This window comes from Cupressus sempervirens, chromosome 10 (genome assembly GCF_028749045.1).
Source record: "Cupressus sempervirens isolate cs-2001-9-10 chromosome 10, ASM2874904v1, whole genome shotgun sequence".
NCBI classification, from domain to species: domain Eukaryota; kingdom Viridiplantae; phylum Streptophyta; class Pinopsida; order Cupressales; family Cupressaceae; genus Cupressus; species Cupressus sempervirens.
The window spans coordinates 865,874,934-865,893,676 of NC_143127.1; the positions used below are offsets into that span (position 1 = coordinate 865,874,934).

The following is an 18,743-nucleotide window of genomic DNA, read 5'->3' on the forward strand; positions in this document are numbered from 1 at the left end:
TAAATTTCCTTATCATTTAGAATAGATCCCAACATCTTGTTTTGATCTCTTGAAACCAAAGAAGGAATTACACTTAGAATTTCATCTTGGTTAAGAGGATAAATATTAGGATCAGCAGTCATCAAGGAAGCAAAGAAAGAGACCAATTCCTTCATTATGTCCTTTTCCTCACTAATTTTCCTATCGTCTTTCAATAATTTAGAAATGCATGTTTTAGCCCTGTGCTTCATAGTAGAAAGGTGAAAGAACTAGGTATTTTTATCCCCTTCCTTCAACCATACATGTCTGGACCTCTGCCTCCAATAGATTTCCTCCTTAGTGACAATGTCATGGTACTCAGCCAATTTACCATTTTCTTCTCTAACCAGATCAAGGGTATACCCTTCCTTCTGTATCCTATCCTGTATAATCGTGAACTCTTCCTTTATTTTAGGTTTGATCTCTGAAATGTTCCCAAATAATCTTTTATTCCAGATTCTAGCCTCCCTTTTAACATTTCTATGTTTAGTAGCCACTTTATAAAGAGCAATTCCATCAACTTCAATGTTCCACCATTCCTCCAATTTGCTTTTAAAAAGTGGATGCTACATCCACATTTTTTCAAATCTGAATGGATATTTTTTCTTAGAATTTTCCTTAACAGTAGTAAAAATCAAAGGAAAATGGTATGATCCAACTTTTTGAGAAGCCTTCAATTTACAGATAAATTCATTGGTCCAGTCAGGAGATATCAAAGCCCTATCCAATCGAGCTTGAATACATTCATTGCCAATCCTTTTGTTTGTCCAAGTAAACTCTAAACCATGGAGATCCATATCCATAAGCCCCTCATTATTGATAAATTCAGATAAATCTAGCCTCCCCTCAAGCTGACTAACATTACCTCCTTTTTTCTCTTGGTCATAGAGGGGAACATTAAAATCACCCATAAAGATCCACTTTCCATTTTGCTCTTTATTCCTAATATAAGATAAAGTAGTCCAAACCTTTTTCCTAGAATTTCTAGTATTAGAGGCATACATATTGACAATATACCATTTATAATTTTGGAAAAGGTTAGTCATTTTGACCACCATGAAGTGCTTGCTTTCCTTCAGAACTAATCTAGAAAATAGGGATTTTTTCCAATGAATAAGAGTGCCTCTTGAAGCCCCTTTCAAACTACTAGCCTTTAAACTATAACCCATGAAGGATTTAATATTTTCAATTCTTTCCTTATCCATCTTTGTTTCCTGAATAAAAAAAAATCCAGTTTTTGATCCCTAACAAAATTACAAACAATGTCCATTTTATGAATACTATTCATCCCCCTAATATTCCAAGTTATGATCTTCATGATAATTTTTTAGGGTAAAATCTAGAATAGTTGTCTGTCTTCCATCTGCATAATTTTGTAGGCTTTCAATTTCTCTTGTTTTCCTTAAAGATCTTCTTCCTAGTTTTTTTGGTGTCCCCCCATTTAGTTTTATCTTTGATTGTTGCTCCATCTTGCTGCTTCGAGTCTCAATCCTTTTTGAAGTTGAGGGATTTTTCTTCTCAGTTTTTTTCCTCTAACTTTTTTTTTGTTTTGGATCCTCCTCGTCTAGGCTAATTTGTTCAAGATCCACCTCATTCCCCAAAGGGATTAAGTCCTTACATTGAGGTATTTCAAGAGACTCAGATTCAAATCTCTAAATCTCAAAAATTTGACCATCTTCATTTTGTTGAAACTTAATAGCATCTTCCCCCTTATGCATTTCTTGATCTTCCTCATATAGAGCTTCCAAGATTTCTCCTTCCTCTATATCCTCTTGAATATCAAGATCTTCCCATTTAGAGTCATTCTTTTGGTATATAACAATTTGCTTCATCAAATTAGGCACAAGACTTCCATTCTTAGGAAGATCAAGTCCCTCCTCCTACTTTTCGGGAATCAAGGAATTCTTTTTACCTTTCTCAATTTCAGATCCTAGTTTATTGGTATTACCTTTACCATTCTGACCAGTAGTTTTTGGCTCCAAATTTTCTTTAGAGTCTTAGCCTCCTTCTTCCTGTCCTCTTGAATAATCTTAGCTTGATTTTTTCTTTTTGTAGGATAGTTCTTAACCCAATGACCCTATTTTTTATAGAAAAAACAAGTGTTTGGAAGATCCTCATAAGTAACTTCTTGGGTTCTTTTCCCTAATTTTGAAAATAGCTCCACCTTTTCAGGGAGGTGGTTTAGATTAGCCACTTTCACATATAGCCTAACACTATTCATTTTAGATTTTGTTGCCGTAGCCTGATCAACAATAATAAGTTCCCCAAAGGACCATGCTATTCCTTTAAAGATGTCTTCATGCCAATATTCCAGAGGGAGACCCGACAATCTCACCCATATAGGAGTAGTTAAGAAAAACGCATTAGATAAGTCCATGTTTGGCTCCCATTTCTTAACTATGAGAGTACTTTTGCCAAACATCCATGGTCCTCCACATAGAACCATACTCATGTCCTCCTTACAATTAAAAATAATAGACAAAAATCCATTCGACATTAGGGCAATATCAACTTCAAATAACCCACTTTCATTTCAACATATTTCTCAAGGTATCAATATCTGGTCTTGCCCCCAGAAATTTACCAACCAAAGTATATTCCATTGAAGTTACAGAAAATCAGCAATTTGATCAAAAATGAAGATTTGGAACTCACCTTTTTCCCAATAGGATTTCGAAGTCACATGAGGGAAAGAAGATTTTCCACTGGGTTTCCTACCAAATAATGAAGCCCATAACCTTTGATCTTCCAAACGTTTCTGCCTATTATCTGCTTTCCTATCTTGAGAAGCCTCCACATTTAGCACATCAACTTGAGCAGAATCCTAATAGACCATGTGAGGGCCAGGTGACTAACCCAAAGATGACTCTTGGATCCCACAAATCTCCAAGTCATCCTCCTCTACAGACTTTTCCAAGGGATTTGCACTATGGACGTTTGTCCCACCTGGGTCCTTTCCCCCTATGAGATTCTCCCCTTCCAGGTTCCGGCCCATTACCGTGACAAGCAATTTAAAAATGTTGAGATCCATGATTACACATAAAAAAACTTGGCAATAATTGGAATACTTTTCTTATAATTATTAATGAGAAATTTCTTCAATCAACATGTGAGATCACCATCCAAAAGTTATGTTTTATAATTATTTTTGGAAATGAAGTTGTATTCATGTCCATGGATGAGCGAAATATGTCAGTGGGACACAAATGAGAGAGGATGAATGAGATTCATGAACATTTACTATTGTTTTAAACAATACTTTAAGACACATGTAGATCATATCTATTTGGATTACTTCTTGTGATCTCACAACATAGGCCCCATTCCTCACTAGGAATGGAGACCCCCCAATTTTCTTTTGGACTCTCGAACTTACAGTTCGAGATTTGAGAAAAGGTGTTAGAGTCAACAAATTTAAAAACACAAAATAATTTAACAATTAGAAAAAAGATTAAAAAAGTTAGAAAGTTAAGAAAACATAAAAAAATCAAAACATTAGAAAAAAAATATAAAAATTGGAAAATTGAAAAAAAAAAAAAATCAATCAATGTTATGCAATACGCACACATGCATGGGTGAGGTGCGCACCACGCACCCCACCCGACGACCAAGGCTATAAAACCCCCATAGGGGTTGCCCAAACACTTCACTTTTTTCCTTGATTTGTTATCACGCATCCTCAACATTGAAGATTAAGTCATTATTTCACATTTCTTATGCGAAGTGCAACATGTATATGTGCACCCCTGCTCGCACGACATGCACACATATTGCAAAGTGCAAACTACGCACTCGTCCGCAAGTGCAACATCCATAGGTGCACACACACATCCTTCAAACCTTGGCCCTATGATGCTAACACAAGCTCCGCCCACATGTGGTGCTTCGCGTGCCCATGCGCCTCCACATTTTTTGTGTCCTCTCCATGTGGTGCACAGGCCTCAAAAGCCACTGCTGCGATGTGTGGCCTCAATGCAACACTCATGGCACCAACATCGGCACCACCCATGGCACTTTGTGCCCACAGTGCCAACTCTCCACTACCTCCATTTGCCGCACTGTGTTGTTATCCATTGCATGCCCTAGCGAAGTGTCACCGCGCGGCCTTGCAAACCCTAGCCGCATGCACGCGCATCCACTTTTTTCACCCCACCTTTTTTAGTTTAAAATTTATAAAAATTATAATTAAAAAAAAATAAATAAATAAAAAAAATAAATAAAAAATAAAAAGAGAGAGAATAGATTTTTTAAAAATAAACAAAAGTGCTCAAATTGGGCATTTCATTATTGTTGTTTTTATGTTTATTTAAATTTAAAGCTTTTACATTTCATTTACAAGTCTTTATTACTTTGAACTAATAAACACTTTTTTCTCATGATGTGCAGATCCAAGATTGAGAAATGGTGTCTGTTGTCACTTAGGTTTGCACCCTTGTCCAAGGCCTATGCGCGAGGACAACCTAGTGAAACATGGAAACAACCTCCAAGCTGTGGGACTTGAACTACGAGGTTGAGTCTCCGGAGAAGGCCGGCTTCCTCTTACTATCAGGGCGCACCTATCTATTCTCAGAAGGGAAAGGGAGAAAGAGAGCGTCAAAGCAAATCTACCTAGTCTAATCTAAGGCGGTGATGCACCAAGACAGAGTGTTCAGATTCATTCCTGCCCATATATATACTAAAAAACCGGAATAACATGCAAAAGTCATACACATTCAGACTTATATCGACCAATAATCACATACATATCGGAAGAAACCAACCGAATGACACTAGGAAAAGAGATTTCACTTATGTATTATCCGATAGGCCAAAGATAGATACAGTATGCAGATCGTTGATCTCAACAATACACCAATAGGAGGCAAAGTGATGCACATTCACACTGATGGCTGAAAGAGATGATACAGGCTATTACATGGTTCAGAGATAAAGGGATTTTACACTGCAAGTCTGCAAGCAGTAGCAGAGAAAATCAGGAAGAATCGACCTTTTGATCAGATCACAAAACTGCCTTTATAGATCAGGCACAACTGAAGATTTCCGCGTTACATTCACTTCTTACCTACTAGCATTAACTTCTTGTCTTGAGAATCCAATCGGGGATCTGGATTGAAAATCCTGGCATGCATACTGAGAAATCTCATTTCTTCTGAGAAGAGCCTGGAGAAGATAGAAACGGTGCCACAACATTCCCTGACATGGTAGATGGATCGACCTGATGGGTGGAGTGTCCTTATCTCCTGCATTCATTCCTGGTAGGTCGAAAATGATCGCGAAGATCAGATCGCAAGATACGTCGATCACCTCTGCATCTTGGTTCATGAATCAAACTGGCCTATTAGCCGACCCGATTTCTTATATGCCGACTAGGCCATGCGAGCCAATCGTAATCCTACTGCTTCGCCGAGCCCGCCAACACGCGGCGTCCCCCCGTTGGTTTGTCAGTCACCCCACCTTATCTACTTCTGACAGCACGAAATGCAGCCCCGCCAGGACACGTGGCGCACGGGCGCTATGTCGTTGATGCTAAAGTCCGGGCAACTCCTGATGGCGAGATAGCGCCAACCGTAGATCTTTGCAGATCTGACGATCAGAGCGACATCGTACTTCACTTGCCGTCCCTCCTGAAACTACTGGGCCCACTGGTTGCCGTGTCCTGACATATACACATGGCATCATCCGATTGGTGAACCCGAGACTTGATCTGTAGAATGGCCACGCAGCGGATGGGCGCTATGTCGCCATGATAATATCTGCGCATCTCCGCCATAGCGAGATGGCGCCATCCGTTGATGCAATCAAATCTAACGGTGGAGGTCGCAAACATTGACTGTGCCAACCGTACTGATAGAGACTCCAGCCTGGTTACACGCGACGGTTCCTTACTGGCCCAACGAAACACCACTAGGCAATCTTGCGACTTGGCCTCACAGGGTGACCACGTGTTGACCAGGCGCCATGTCGCTATGGGAAAATCGAGGTTAAATTTCCATAGCGCCATAGCACCCAACCGATGATGTGTCCCTATCTGTGGATGGTTCCTTTTGATTCGCTGCCGTGACACAAGCTCCGCCAACTGGGCAGATGAGGTACGTAATGGGGCCCAATATTTTGTCTGAAGTTCTCGCTGTTTATTTTCTCCGGCCTGCCAGAATTTATCTGACTGTTGCAATATTTTTGGCAACGTGACCTGCTCGTCGACGTGAGCATCTCCGCCGAGCGCTATGTCGCTATTGAGATTTTCCAATTGGCGCGCGATAGCGCCTACAGCGCCGAAAAACTTTCCCGACCGCCCTCCGTCGTGACCCACTCGCAGGGCCCACCAAACATGTGTCGTTCAAGCGCGATGTCGCTAACACTACCTCCCGTGAAACTTTTGATGATGAGATCGCGCAGACCGTCGATCCATCTAAAATCTGACGGAGAGAAACCTTGGCGAGTCGGGCATTAAAATAACAATTTTTTTTGGCTAACCATTGAACAGGCCGCGGATTTGAATTTAAACCTTTTGGCGGCAAAACCAGAGGTAACACTTCTGGCGACTCGCAGGGGGCATGAGCCTGCTCAATGCATGACCAGTGCCTAAGAATGATCCATTGGGCTATGGAGTCGAAAGAGGACTAGGAGGCACAAAGCTGAGAGCTGCAAGAACCCTAACCCTGAAAGAGGAAATCAGAACATTAAAAACCCTTAAGGTTCTAGCTCTGCTTCTATAGTTGGAAACAAAAAACAGGACCTCCTCAGTAGCATGAGACATGTCAAAAATGACTCACGAAGAGAGCCATGTGCTCGTGCACTTATTGCAAAATAGAAACAAGCAGGAAGCAACTGGATTAACTATGTACGTGGATTCACAACCCTTCAGAAACAGGGCTTCAGATAGATCCCATTGACTGGAATGGGTAGAACTTTGCCACTTGGCCTGCTTAGCTGGAATGCGTTGGCCTTTTTGCAACTGGAAATCAGATAAGGGCCACTCCATAATGGGTCAAATTTGGAGTGCCTTCCTGGTTTTGCTCTGTCTGAGTCCCACTTGAGAACTAAATCTCCCTCTCTGAAGATTCTGGCCCTTGCCTTCTTGTCAAAATTCCTCTTCATTTGTTGCTGGTGGATCTCTAGAGTTTTCATGGCTTTGTTTCTCTTTTCTTCCAACTCAATTAGTTCTGCCATTCTTACTGACATGGCATCATTTTCAACCAGTTCCAGCTGATGAGCCAACTCCAAGGATGGGAACTCTAATGAGATTGGGAGTCTAGCTTCCCTACCATATACTAACACAAAAGGTGAATTCCCAATAGATCTCTTGGGTGTTATCCTATCAGTCCACAGAGCAGTCCTTAATTTCTTGTGCCAGGTCCTCTGATTGTCTTCTATTGTCCTCTTCATAATTCTGATCAGATTCTTGTTGGAAGATTCAGCCAAACCGTTACCCTGAGGATAGTAGTTCGATGATGTGCTCAGGTAGATGTTGTGATTCATGGCCCATGCACAAATTTGGGTTCCAACAAAAGACTTGGCATTATCTGAGATGATAGTAGAAGGAGCACCAAATCTAGATACAATTCCATCAAGGAATTCAACAACAGATGGCTCGGTGGCATCCTTCAGGGCAACTGCCTCTATCCACCTAGTGAAATAATCAGTAGCAGCCAAGATCCATTTATGACCTGCACTAGATGGAGGATTAATGGGGCCTATAAAATCCAACCCCCACTGAGTGAAGGCCTGATCCACTTGAATAGGATGGAGAGGAAGAGCTGCAAGTTTCTGTTTGCCTGAGAAAAAAGCACGTTTCTCACATTTCCTCACATACCTGTAACAATCATGGAACAGAGATGGCCAAAATAATATCCAGCCCTCATGATCTTCATAGCAGTTGTTCTTGCAGAGAAGTGGCCGCCATCAGGGCCATCATGGAGTTCTCTAATCACCCTTTCAGCCTGATCCTCTTCAACACATCTCAACAGGGTCCCATTAAAATCCCTCCTGAATAGGATATTGTCAATCACGACATAGGGAATGGATTGTAGTCTATATTGTCTTCTTTTAGTTCTGTCCAATCTCTGAGGGTATCCATTCCCTAATAAGAAATTCTTCATGTCATTTATCCAGCTCCTTGGACCATCAGCATGCCTTTCCTCCTGCTGCTCTGCTATCACCATGGCAACTTCTTCATCTGAGTTCTGATCTGATAAAATTTCTTTACATAATCCTCTTCCTCTTACCAATTTGGTAATTTGAATGTCAACATCATATTCCATTACCTTAGTGATCCATCCAGCTCTCTTCTCACTGACATCTTTGTTTAACAGGAAGTCTTTTACACTTGCATGGGGTACCAACAAATGGATCCTATTATGGGATAAGAGGTGTCTGAACTTCTTCAAGGCTCTAATGACTGCAAGGGCTTGCTTCTCAACAAAACTATACTTATCTTCATATTCCTTAAGCCCTTCACTAAAGAAGGCTATGGGCTGCTCCTCATTCTTGTCGTTTGTTTGGGTCAAGACAGCAGAGATACTTGACTCACCACCTAAAGTGTAGAGGATGAAATCTTTCTCAAATTTTGGGTTCATGAGGGTAGGGGCCGATGCTATGGCTGCCTTGATCCTTTCAAAACTCTCCTTCCCCTCCTTGGTCCATGAGAAGACCATATCTTTCTTGAGCATGGCTGTAAGGGGTTTCACCATGATGGCAAGATTAGGAATAAACCTTCTTACAAAATTTATCCTACCAAGGAAACTTTGTAGCCCTTTCTTGTGTTTAGGGAGAGGAAGGGCAAGTATTGCTGTTGTCCTTTCTGGATCAACAGTCAATCCATCCTTAGATACAATGTGTCCCAATAGTTTTCCTTGGTTTGTAGCAAAGACACATTTGGCTGGGTTGAGAGATACCCCAAACTCTCTACATCTTAGAAATACCTGTCTCAAATGATCAAGATGATCTTCCACATTCTTGGAATACACAGTTATATCATCAAGGTATACCAAGACAAACTTGTCAATTAATCTTCTGAAAGCTACCTCCATTGCCTTTTGGAATGTGGCACCTGCATTTGTTAATCCAAATGGCATTTTGCAATAAGCATAGGTGCCCCATTTAGTAGTAAATGCTGTCTTGTATCTATCAGACTCTTTAACCAGCACTTGGTTATAACCAGAAAACCCATCAAGAAAAGAGAATCTCCTTGACCCACTGACCTTGGATAGAATTTTCTCCATAGAAGGGAGAGGATGGTGATCTTTAAGGGAAGCCTGATTGAGATCCCTAAAGTCCACACACAATCTGATTTCTCCATTCTTCTTCCTCATAGGGACAAGGTTAGCTACCCATGATGAGTGTTTGATAGGAAAAATTATGTTAGCCTCAATCAGTTTGGATAGTTCTTTCCTCATTAAAGGTTCAATCTTGGGATTCACTGGCCTCTGTTTTTGCCTTACTGGTTTGACCCTATCAACTAAATCTATGGTATGCTGAAACAAACTGGGGTCAAACCCTTTTAAATCATCATATGTCCAAGCAAATACATCACTAAATTCTTGACATAGATGAATGAAATCTTCTTGCTCAGCTTTAGAACATACCTTCCCCATGTTAAGAGATTTTCCATCAGCAATAGTAACTGGGGCATGGTCATCCTTTTCTGCAGCTAGATTCATCCCTTTGCCTCTTGTTTGACCATCAGGATTAAAGACGCTCTCCAAGGTAATGAGACCCTTGGGCAGCTTGTTGGAGCTGAGATGAATGATCTGATCACCATATTGATCTTGTAGTCTTAGCTGACTTCTCTCTAAAAATTTTGCTTCATTCTGCAAGAAGCTTACAATTTGCTCATCAGAATCGAACACTTGCCAATGAGTATTATTATCAGGAACAGCAGGCCTCACCACTACCCTTATTTGCTATTTCTTTTCTTCCTCAAGATTCCCTGGCACATCATAAGATGCACCCACTGCTGCAAGTCTGTCGGCATGTTTATTTTCTTTCCTAGGAATGCTCTGAATGTTAAATGCATTGAAACCCTCAAGCAAATCCCAGACTCTATGTTTATAAGACTTGAGCAGGCCATTTTTGGTGATATTCTTATTTCTCACTTGATTCACTACCAACTCGTTGTCCCCATATACTTTCAAGGCTTGAATTCCCCTCTTTTGGGCAAGTAGGAGACCTTGGATCAAGGACTCATACTCGGCCACATTATTGGTACAACTGAATTGGAACCTAAAAGAGAAGTAGTATCTTATTTGTGTAGGAGAGATCAACATAACACTAGCCCCTGATCCATTTCTATTCCTTGAGCCATCAAAGTACATACTCCATACTCCATTTATGTCGTCATTAGTCCTAACAAGGTCAGGAACTTGAACCTCCTTCTCTATTATGCAATACATACTAAGGCCTGTCTCAAGGGTTTCAGACATAGGTTCAAACTGACATGTATTTGCCCACTCATCCAAGAAGAAATCAGGAATCTCTGCTATGGAAGTGACAGGCTCGTTTACTATGTTATTTTCGTTCACCTCTAGGATAGGGCAATTCACATTGATGAAGTTGGGAGTGTAGGGTTCAGTGTGGTGAAGGGCTTGAGGTTCTGCTCTTATTGAAGCATTGGCCCCATATCTGGTCTTAAATGACATGTAAGACCAATCAGCAGATATGAATCCACCAATTTGAGCAGTGAAGTCTCTCGAAAGACAGATGGTAAAATAGGGCTTAACCTCAGCAACAGATATGTCTTGAATCACAGTACAACCAGGGCATGCATGTAGGGCCATTTCCACACTTCTAAGGATGCCTACGGTTTTGACAGTACTCCCATCTAGTTGTAACACCTCCCTAACAATGGGCTCATATCTCATCCCTAAAGCATCAGCAACACACCGAGGCATTACTGAGCTGCTAGCCCCCGAATCTATCATGCAATCATGGACTAATTTGCCCCCTATAATCAGAGAAACATAAAATGGAGGAGGTCTAACCTTTTTATTTGCCCCCACATCTCCCGCTGGTTGTACTAAACTGGTGGCACTCTCCATGGTAGATGACCGATCCTTGGGCTCAATCCTTTCCAATTCTTGCTGCAGCATCTTCCTCTGCACTGGTATGGTAGCAGCAGCATCCCACATGGAAATGTTTACATTGGTCTTCTTCATTTTCTCTACCACACTCAATGGTGCACTAGGAATTTTGGTGGAAACTTTGGGGGTTGCACTTACAAGAGGTTGAGATGGGGCAACAAAAGGATCACTTGCGTCCTCATTTCTTGGACCTTGCTTTTGCTGCTGTGAAGTGTTCATCTGCTCATTTGCTGTTTGTGTGTTAGGTATAACACTTGAAGTTGAGGCCTGCTGAGGAGAAGGAGGAGCAGCATGTTCCATAGCTCTCTTCTTGCTTCTTGTGTTATGAGCAACGGGGTCCTGGTTTACATTACAATGTTCCTCCATTTGGTGATTCATAAAAGAGCAACCACCCTGCCTCTGAACATATGAGGCCTCCTTGGGATGATCTTCTTTGTGTGATTGCTTTACTGTGGACTCCTGGACAGTTAGGGCCAAATAAGATTCTGCTTTTTGACACAAGCAGTAGGTATAAGAATAGTTGCATGAGGGACAAAAATCTTGGTCTTGGGCCAAGTTATTTTGAGGGACTATAGCTCTATTCTGATTTGAGCTTGAAGCAGAAGCATGACTATTCTGCCTATTCTGATCAAAAGAGTTATTCCACTGATTAGGAGGCCTACCACCACTTGGAGCCTGATATTGCAATTGGGGAGGCTTGCCACCTTGAGCCTGCTGTCTTTCTAAGGCCACCACCTTGTTACTCATCTTTTGTATTAGAGAAAAACTATCCTCTAGTCTCTTCCCTTGGTCCTTCAACTCCCTCCCCTGCTCTTGTAATTTTTTATCCAGGGTCTTTTCTCTTTTATCTGCGTTCAATACTAGACCTTGGAGCATTTCCTTGAGTTCATCTATTCCGTTTGAGGATGTGGAAGCTTGGGGAACTGGAGTAAGGGCTTGCGATGTAGAGATTGTAGGGAGAGGGGCTATTGCTGGTTGCTGGTTGGGAACATCAGGAAAGAAAGGCATAGGAGGCCTTGGAGCCAACTTTCCTCCTTGTATTAGAATGTTCTCAACTTTTATGCTGTCTCATAAGCATTAGGTAATGTATCTCCTCCCATAGTTTGGATTGTGGTGGCAATATCACTGTTAAAAGCTCTAAGGTAATGCAAGAAGGCATTACCAGGGGTAGGTTTCACTATAGTAGGTATTCTATCCCATGTCTTTTGGAATTTGTAATTAAAATCAGTCATACATTCGTAAGGGGCTCTTTTTATTGTAGTGAGCTGCTCTAATAGTGACAAATGGTCACTCTTATCCTCAAAATGTTTGCATAATCCTGCTCCTAGTCCATCCCAATCAGTTATGGAACCATGAGCTAAGCCTCTATACCACTGTAATGCTTTTCCTTTTAAAGATGAGGCTAGAAGTCTGACAGCAACATCATCTTCTGTAATACCATGAATATTGCAGACATTCGCTACCTCTTGGATATGCTCTAGGGGGGAAATAGAAGTTTCACCAGTAAAATCAGGTATGCTTTTTAGTGCAGCTATTGGTATATCATGTCTTTGGGCTAACAACAGAGGACTTCCACCATTAAAGGTGGCAAAAGGATGAACTCTTGGCTGTGCCATATAAACAAGTGTTCTATTGATGAGTGCTGATGGCAATCTAGGCTGAGTTCGGACAGTAGGAGGAGTAGAGACAGATCTCACAGGTATATTGATTGTTACTCCACCTCTAACTGGTGATAATGAAGCTCTAGCCCTCCTTCTTCTAGGACTTGAAAGTGAGAGTTCTTGATATTGAAAATTACCTCTAGAAGATGCCCTTGTTTCAGCTCTGGGCATGAATTTTTGCAACTTTGGCCTGAAACCAGATTTGTTGATGCTCAGAGTCGCCAAGTACTTGATGAATCAGCCTCTTGAAGGCTTGAATACTGAAGCCAGCACTACTTCTTTAGCATTAATCTCAAAAGCTCTTTCTTCTTTTGACACCAGTAGACATGAAATCTTCTGATATTTGTCCCACCGGGCGTGCCAAAAACTGTTGTCACTTAGGTTTGCACCCTTGTCCAAGGCCTATGCGCGAGGACAACCTAGTGAAACATGGAAACAACCTCCAAGCTGTGGGACTTGAACTACGAGGTTGAGTCTCTGGAGAAGGCCGGCTTCCTCTTACTATCAGGGCGCACCTATCTATTCTCAGAAGGGAAAGGGAGAAAGAGAGCATCAAAGCAAATCTACCTAGTCTAATCTAAGGTGGTGATGCACCAAGACAGAGTGTTTAGATTCATTCCTGCCCATATATATACTACAAAACCGGAATAACATGCAAAAGTCATACACATTGAGACTTATATCGACAAGTAATCACATACAGATCGGAAGAAACCAACCGAATGACACTAGGAAAAGAGATTTCACTTATGTATTATCCGATAGGCCAAAGATAGATACAGTATGCAGATCGTTGATCTCAACAATACACCAATAGGAGGCAAAGTGATGCACATTCACACTGATGGCTGAAAGAGATGATACAGGCTATTACATGGTTCAGAGATAAAGGGATTTTACACTGCAAGTCTACAAGCAGTAGCAGAGAAAATCAGGAAGAATCGACCTTTTGATCAGATCACGAAACTGCCTTTATAGATCAGGCACAACTGAAGATTTCCGCGTTACATTCACTTCTTACCTACTGGCATTAACTTCTTGTCTTGAGAATCCAATCGGGGATCTGGATTGAAAATCCTGGCTTGCATACCGAGAAATCTCATTTCTTCTGAGAAGAGCCTAGAGAAGATAGAAACGGCGCCACAACATTCCCTGACATGGTAGATGGATCGACCGGATGGGTGGAGTGTCCTTATGTCCTGCATTCATTCCTGGTAGGTTAGAAATGATCGCGAAGATTAGATCGCAAGATACGTCGATCGCCTCTGCATCTTGGTTCATGAATCAAACTGGCCTATTAGCCGACCCGATTTCTTATATGCCGACTAGGCCACGCGAGCCAATCGTAATCCTTTGTCTTACCACTTGGAGGGTCCTTCTGCGGTTGACCGCCTTCATCGAACTAACCGTGCCACCTTATCACCTAACTGCTGGCCGTCAGCTAATTGCCACGTTGAAAACCGAAACGCGAGGACACGTGTCTTCTGAGCGCTAACTCGTTATTGTAAAATCCGCGCAGTTCCTCCATGGCGAGATAGCACCGACCCTAGATCCCTGCAGATCTGATGGTGGAGAGTCGACCCCGCAATGCGCTGATCGCATCAAGACATTTGGCCCCTCGACATATCTGTATTCTGACTTAGCACACGTGGTTGTTTCTGATTCGTCGCGGACTCTCTTTCCTGTGACTAGGCCCCATCCAAATCGGTGCCACCTCAATGATGCATCCGGCGAGACCTGACCCCACCGACACATGTCAGTCGGGCGTGATGTCACCATGGTAAAAATCTTGCAGCTTCGCTAAGGCGACATGGCGCCTACCATTGATCCTTTCTCATCCGACGATCACGAACTTGGCCTCCCGTAACCCTTCGTTCCTACTGCTTCGCCGAGCCCGCCAACACGCGGCGTCCCCCCATTGGTTTGTCAGTCACCCCACCCTATCTACTTCTGACGGCACGAAATGCAGCCCCGCCAGGACACGTGGCGCACAGGCGCTATGTCACTGATGCTAAAGTCCGGGCAGCTCCTGATGGCGAGATAGCGCCAACCATAGATCTTTACAGATCTGACGATCAGAGCGACATCGTACTTCACTCGCCGTCCCTCCTGAAACTACTGGGCCCGCTGGTTTCCGTGTCCTGACATATACACATGGCATCATCCGGTTGGTGAACCTGAGACTTGATCTGTAGAATGGCCACGCAGCGGATGGGCGCTATGTCGCCATGATAATATCTGCGCATCTCCGCCATAGCGAGATGGTGCCATCCGTCGATGCAATCAAATCTGACGGTGGAGGTCGCAAACCTTGACTGTGCCAACCGTACTGATAGAGACTCTAGCCTGGTTATACGCGGCGGTTCCTTACTGGCCCAACGGAACACCACTAGGCAATCTTGCGACTTGGCCTCACAGGGTGACCACGTGTCGACCAGGCGCCATGTCGCTATGGGAAAATCGAGGTTAAATTTCCATAGCACCATAGCGCCCAACCGATGACGTGTCCCTATCTGTGCATGGTTCCTTTTGATTCGCTACCGTGACATAGGCTCCGCCAACTGGGCAGATGAGGTACGTAATGGGGCCCAATATTTTGTCTGAAGTTCTCACCGTTTATTTTCTCCGGCCCGCGAGACTTTATCCGACTGTCACAATATTTTCGACAACGTGACCCGCCCGCCGACGTGAGCATCTCCGCCGGGCGCTATGTCGCTATTGAGATTTTCTGGTTGGTGCGCGATAGCGCCATAGCGCCGAAAAACTTTCCCGACCGCCCTCCGTCGTGACCCACCCGCAGGGCCCACCAAACACGTGTCGTTCAAGCGCGATGTCGCTAACACTACCTCCCGTGAAACTTTTGATGACGAGATCGCGCTGACCGTCGATCCATCTAAAATCTGACGGAGAGAAACCTTGGTGAGTCGGGCATTAAAATAACAATTTTTTTTGGCTAACCGTTGAACAGGCCGCGGATTTGAATTTATACCTTTTGGCGGCAAAACCAGAGGTAACAATGTCCACATCCAAAATGACTCCCAAACCTATCGTGTTCAAGTTCCAATGTGTACCAACCAAATCAAGATTTCATGATGACTACGCAAAAATCAAGGATACTGATTATAGGGCACATAGATCTAGGAGAATTCCTCACAATCTATAACAAACCAACGAAGAGATCTGCACTAGTATCCTCATTGATCCATTCTAGGTTGGTGAACACAACGTCACATCCTATATCAGTGCAGTCAATAGAACTAATCATATCCCTAGTGTAGTGCTTTACATTTGAGGAGAGAGTGGTTAAGAGCATCACTGGAGAGGTTTTTTTGGATCTATGACCCAATAACATTGAGGGGGTCTTCTATGTCCCAAGAGCAGACTAGTTCATTAGACTCTCATATGAAGCAGCTAAGAGATGGTACATGGAGCATTAGCAGGAGGCCACAAACATCATACTATCCTCTTACCTCATTGAGAAGCCTCCTAGGGGAAGAATAACAAGAAAAGTTGATATGACTCGGGGATATATGAAGGAGGACACTAGATACTCTATCATTCTTTTGAGTAGAGTCATTGGCTTACCTACAGTAGGCCACCTCAGCACTTTTATGGTTAACTTCATTAAGACCATCAAAGCAATGGAGATACCATTGGACTGGGCCACCACACTAAGTGAAAAATTGTGTGAGCAATTGAGGATGGTAAAAGACAAGAAGAAGTTTTACATGACTTCTTACATGGTATACCTGCTTGTAGCGAGAGCAACAGACTATCCCAGTTTGTACAGGAGAGGTAGTATGTAGGATCCTAATGCCTAGCCATACATAGTCTACCCCTAGCTAGTAAAGAAGAAGGTCTTAGTGCAGAGCAAAGACTACAAAATTGTCAATGATGCATTCATTTTTGCAATCATTCAATTCATTGAGGGAGATTATGGGAAGAGGTTATTTGATGAAGCCAAAGTACAAATTATAGTTCTTAGAGCCTACTTCATCCAGTTCAAAATGTTCACGTATCTACGGGTAGCTAGTGCCTCTATCAATCCTAAGAAGCTTCCCAAGTATCCTAGTGATAAACTACTATTATTGGAAATTGCCCAACAAATTGAGTTGGCATATGAGAAGATAAAGAGACAAAAAAGACCTTGTTGGGCATGGCCATTGGTCATTGGACCATATCACGTAAAAAAAAAAAAAGATATTTCATCCTTCGAGTGGGAGTGGGAGAACTATCCCTTTGAAGAATATAACTCTCCCTGGCCATACTTTGACAATATTGGGAGAGTGGAGAGTCTGGTAGGAAAAGACTTCCATCATGAGGATGCTATTAAAGATCACTAGATGAATGCAACAAATGACTACAATATCCGCATAAGGGATTATTATAGGATGACTTTGTATCTAGCAGAGAAGGCTCTCTAGTTGACAATCTTGGAGGAGATAAGGCAACATGATTCAAAGGAGTTACTGGACCCCCTATTCAACTTAGACAAAACTAGTGAAAGGCCCATTATGAATGCTGAGGTTGACAAGGAGGAGGCCAATGATATTAATCATTGGGTGAGGCATGTCGTCAGAATGACGAAGGATTGGATCAAGAAACCTTTTCTACTTGATCCAATTCCTGATATAGTGATCTTTCATGCACATGCCTGCCCAGAAAGACATAGAGGGAAGAAAGTAACAATTCCTACCTTTGTGGCCCAGTCTCCTATTAGGCCAGAGACAGTGTACTAGCTTGATCGCTTGGTTGGATATTATCACCCTCCAGAGAGGAGGGGAAAGAACAAAAGAAAAAGGACATCTCCTTAGAGGATTCAAGCAGAACAGGCTAAAGAACAGGTATCTCTCCAGCAACAAGAATAGAGTGCACAAGGGTCTGGGGATACTAGAGCTACTCAAGTCTAGGATGAACCTCAATTGCCTCCTATTGTACCTAGCCAACTAGAGGAGGGAGAGATTCCACAAGCCTCCATTCCTCCTGCACAAGAAGAACCATCTTCTCCTTCTATCCCCAAGAAACATAAGAAGAGGACTAAGATTCAGATGAAAAAGGGGCAAAGGATCAACAAAAGATTGGTGCCTTCCCTGTCTATTTCTGAAACCATTCTCGAGGGAGATGAAGAGGAGGAAGAAGAATTAGAAGAGGAGGAGGAACAAGTGCCCTTATAGGGAAGAACATAGCTAGCAAGAGTTGCAAAGTTGCAAAGGAGAAAGAGTGCCATGGGTACCTCGCCATCCACCCAAGAAGAACCCTTAGAACTCTCTTCTTTGGAAGATGAAGTACAATAGTGGGTGGATGAGAAAAGTGAAGAGGGCGATGATATTTTCTCAATGTCATATTTTGATGTCATGCCCATAGGTATAGAATTAATTAGGGATAAGATCAAGGACACCCCTACAAGTGAACCTCAATAGGAAGACTAGACACAAATGCCACCAGATACACAGGGTCTTGATCTTACTCCCCCATCTCCACCACAAATTACGGTGGTAGATAGTGGCTCGGTGACTCCTCCACTTTAGAGTTTAGAGGAAGAATAGTTTCAAAAGGAGCCATCATTAGAGGAGTAACTAGAACAAATGGTGACCGATGACATGTTAAAGGAAGGACAAATGGTGGAATATTCTTAACCACCTTCCCAAGACATTGAGGTGCAAGCTGTAGGATCCATAGAGATTGAGGGCTTTTAAGGGGAGCCTTCACAATAGGAGATGACTCCAAGTAGGAGCGATAAGGGGAAGGAGGTAGTAGAACACACCCCTTCATCATCAAGAGCCAATTCCTTAGGACAACACATTCCTAGATGGATCCATAAGGAAATAACGAGGAGTACTAAGCCTCAATTTTGTGCTTTAGAGGATGACATTTGTGACATTGCAGAGATCTTGAGTAAACCTAAGTCCCCATCACGTAAGGAAACATCATTGGCATTTGACACTAGCACACGAGACTAGGAATTGTTTGCACAAGTAGCTCTCCC

At 42.6% G+C, this 18,743-nt stretch overlaps 1 protein-coding gene across 1 annotated transcript; it reads right to left on the minus strand.

Moving 5' to 3' along the window:
- Nucleotides 1-248: 248 nt before the first annotated feature.
- On the minus strand, nt 249-4,027 carry LOC149536761 (uncharacterized). The gene is made up of 3 exons (XM_089806343.1): nt 3,879-4,027; nt 678-960; nt 249-584 (listed from the first exon to the last, which is right to left on the minus strand). The coding sequence occupies exons 1-3, from the start codon at nt 4,025-4,027 to the stop codon at nt 249-251; spliced, it is 768 nt and encodes a 255-aa protein (XP_089662469.1).
- Between the last annotated feature and the right edge of the window lie 14,716 nt (nt 4,028-18,743).

Excerpts from the sequence above, each read along its gene's own strand:
- LOC149536761 (XM_089806343.1), bottom strand. The coding sequence starts at position 4,027 with ATGGGTGGTGCCGATGTTGGTGCCATGAGTGTTGCATTGAGGCCACAC. Across the intron at positions 961-3,878 it reads CACATGTGGGCGGAGCTTGT|GAATAAAGAGCAAAATGGAA; the intron begins GTTAGCATCATA and ends ATCTTATATTAG. Across the intron at positions 585-677 it reads AATTGAAGGCTTCTCAAAAA|CATCCACTTTTTAAAAGCAA; the intron begins GTTGGATCATAC and ends ATGTGGATGTAG.